At 44.5% G+C, this 2,405-nt stretch overlaps 1 protein-coding gene across 1 annotated transcript; it reads left to right on the forward strand.

Annotated features, from left to right (window-relative positions):
- The first annotated feature begins 464 nt into the window (after positions 1-464).
- LOC116411525 (lamina-associated polypeptide 2-like) lies at positions 465-2,103 on the forward strand. The gene is made up of 2 exons (XM_031903943.1): positions 465-918; positions 1,099-2,103. The coding sequence occupies exon 2, from the start codon at positions 1,099-1,101 to the stop codon at positions 2,101-2,103; it is 1,005 nt and encodes a 334-aa protein (XP_031759803.1). The 5' UTR covers positions 465-918.
- Positions 2,104-2,405: the final 302 nt, after the last annotated feature.

The raw sequence follows: 2,405 nt of genomic DNA on the forward strand, positions 1-2,405 counted from the left end.
GTGTCCTTGTGTGAGTTCCCAGTGAGGGATCCATATGAGGGAAGGTATAGAGTCTCCTGTGTGTGTCCTTGTGTGAGTCCCCAGTGAGGGATCCATCTGAGGGAAGGTATAGAGTCTCCTGTGTGTGTCCTTGTGTGAGTCCCCAGTGAGGGATCCATATGAGGGAAGGTATAGAGTCTCCTGTGTGTGGCCCCTGGGTGAGGGCAGGTGTTTCTCGGGGCTACATGGGAGCAACTGCCTATTCCAAAGGGAGGGGTAGTTTGGGGCAGGTAGCGCTACCTGGGGAAAGAGCTCTGGGGGAGGGACTTTGCCAGGACTGAACAAGGGTATTTCCCCAGGAGGGGAGGGTGGGACTGTGTCCCCAGAGAGACTGAGCCAGTAGTGGCTAAACCCACACAAGTTTCCCAAAGCAGGGATATTACTGTTTGCATGTTAATGCTATTTTTCTTTACATCCTACAGGCAGCACCAAACGAAGGGTTAATTATCTGATCCACCCTGGTAGGACAGGAGAAATAGCATAACCAATTAAAATACATTATAAATACCCCATAATTCCCCCTTGCTCCCCAGTGTTTTTTTGTCCTCCTTAGGTAAGCCAGGAATCCTGGAGCCTGTAAGGCGGAAGATCCAGACTCTTAGGAGTCTGAAGGCCGTTGGCTGACCGCCTGAGAGCGGGTTAGTCAGGGGGAAGTAAAGTACCCTAGGCTAGGAAAAGATACCTGGAGCTTTTGCAGGAGCATTCTAGTGATGTAGAGGAGCTGCAGTCACTGTGCTTTCTGCCAGCATTTCTCCTGTGCTGCACGGGGAGAGAGAGAGGCGTGGTGCTGTCATCAGGCATGCGACTCATACACACGAGTGTTAGGAGGAAAGAAAGCTGTTTTATCTGCAGGATGGCTGATGGAATAGCGATTTTAAGGTATTTAAATCCCTCCTTTTTGCAGTTCTAATCGCCTCTGTAGCTCTGCTTGCTGGTACGCTGCTAGGCTGTATATTGACTGTCTTGGCTGCTAAGGTATGTGCCTGTAGCCTGCCTCTCCTCACTGGTAAATCTGTAAATGGGGAATTGATATTTATACTGACCTTTTTTCTCTTGCAGATGGATAAATCTGGCAAGAGAAAAAGAAAATCAAGGCATTTGATGTGTTCAGATTGTAATCAACTATTGCCGGATAACTGGGATGGAAACAAATGTTCTTCATGTTTACAATCCCCTGTTTCTGAGTCTCATAGGAATAATACCAACCAATTCATTGACTGGTTTAAATCTGTCATGTTAAAAGCTGTGGATGAATATAAGGCTGCTCCTGTTCCCTCCTTACACAGAGATTCCTTAAATAAAGATTCTGATTCTGATACTCAGTCATCAGGTGAAGTGGTATCCAGCTCCTCCTCTTCTGAGCCTCATACTTCTCAAAAAGAAGATTTTTTTCTTTTTCCTATTGAGAAAATGCCCAGACTGGTTAAAGAAGTCTGTAAAGTTATTTCACCTAAGGAATCTGCTCAAACGAGTTCAGACGCCCAGGACTTCCCCTTTTTTAGTCAGAAAAAGGCATTAAATTTTCCTGTCCATCCTTCAGTAAAAAGTCTTATAGAACAGGAGTGGAAAAATCCTGGAAAGAAACCGGAGTCATCTAAGCGCTTTAAGCTCATGTTCCCCTTTGATAATAAAGATATTGAGGAGTGGGAAAACCCACCTAAAGTTGATGTCTCAGTAGCAAGGTTGTCAAAAAGGACAACTATTCCTGTGGAAGAGGCAGCAATAAAGGATCAGATGGATCGTAGAGCAGAATGTGCCCTGCGTAGATCATTTGTTTCAGGTGCCTCAGTCTGTAAACCTTCTTTAGCGGCGGTCTCAGTCTCCAGATCGTTGAAACATTGGATAAATTCCTTAGAGGAGGATATAGATTCGGGAACCTCAAGAGATGTTCTTCTGGATATGCTATATCCTATAAAACTTGCAGTAGATTTTTTATGTGATGTTTCAGTGGATACCTTAAAGTTGGGAGCCAGAACTATGGCTTTGTCCACAACTGGCAGAAGAGCCTTATCTCCATGCCCTTTGAACCTGGAAAGCTTTTTGGCTCTGCTTTGGACAAATTAATTGAAAACTTGTCAACTGGAAAGGATAAAGTTTTACCTCAAGATAAACCAAGACCTCATTATAAGTCTGCCTTTCGTCCATCCTCTAAAAGATCTTCGCCTAAGTTCAATACCCCTAGAAGGAACTTCAGAGACGGAAACAGATCCTCTTATAGGAACTTCAGATCTAGAAACTTCAGATCTCAGGCGAACAAAGATTCTAATCAAAGGAAAGATTCTTCCTCAAAAAAGGCAGAATTCTGACGCCAGAAGTCAGGGAGAAGTGGGGGCAAGGTTAACCCAATTTCTTCCAGAATGGGAAAG

The sequence above is a fragment of the Xenopus tropicalis genome, chromosome 6 (genome assembly GCF_000004195.4).
Source record: "Xenopus tropicalis strain Nigerian chromosome 6, UCB_Xtro_10.0, whole genome shotgun sequence".
NCBI lineage: Eukaryota > Metazoa > Chordata > Amphibia > Anura > Pipidae > Xenopus > Xenopus tropicalis.

Excerpts from the sequence above, each read along its gene's own strand:
- LOC116411525 (XM_031903943.1), top strand. The coding sequence starts at position 1,099 with ATGGATAAATCTGGCAAGAGAAAAAGAAAATCAAGGCATTTGATGTGT.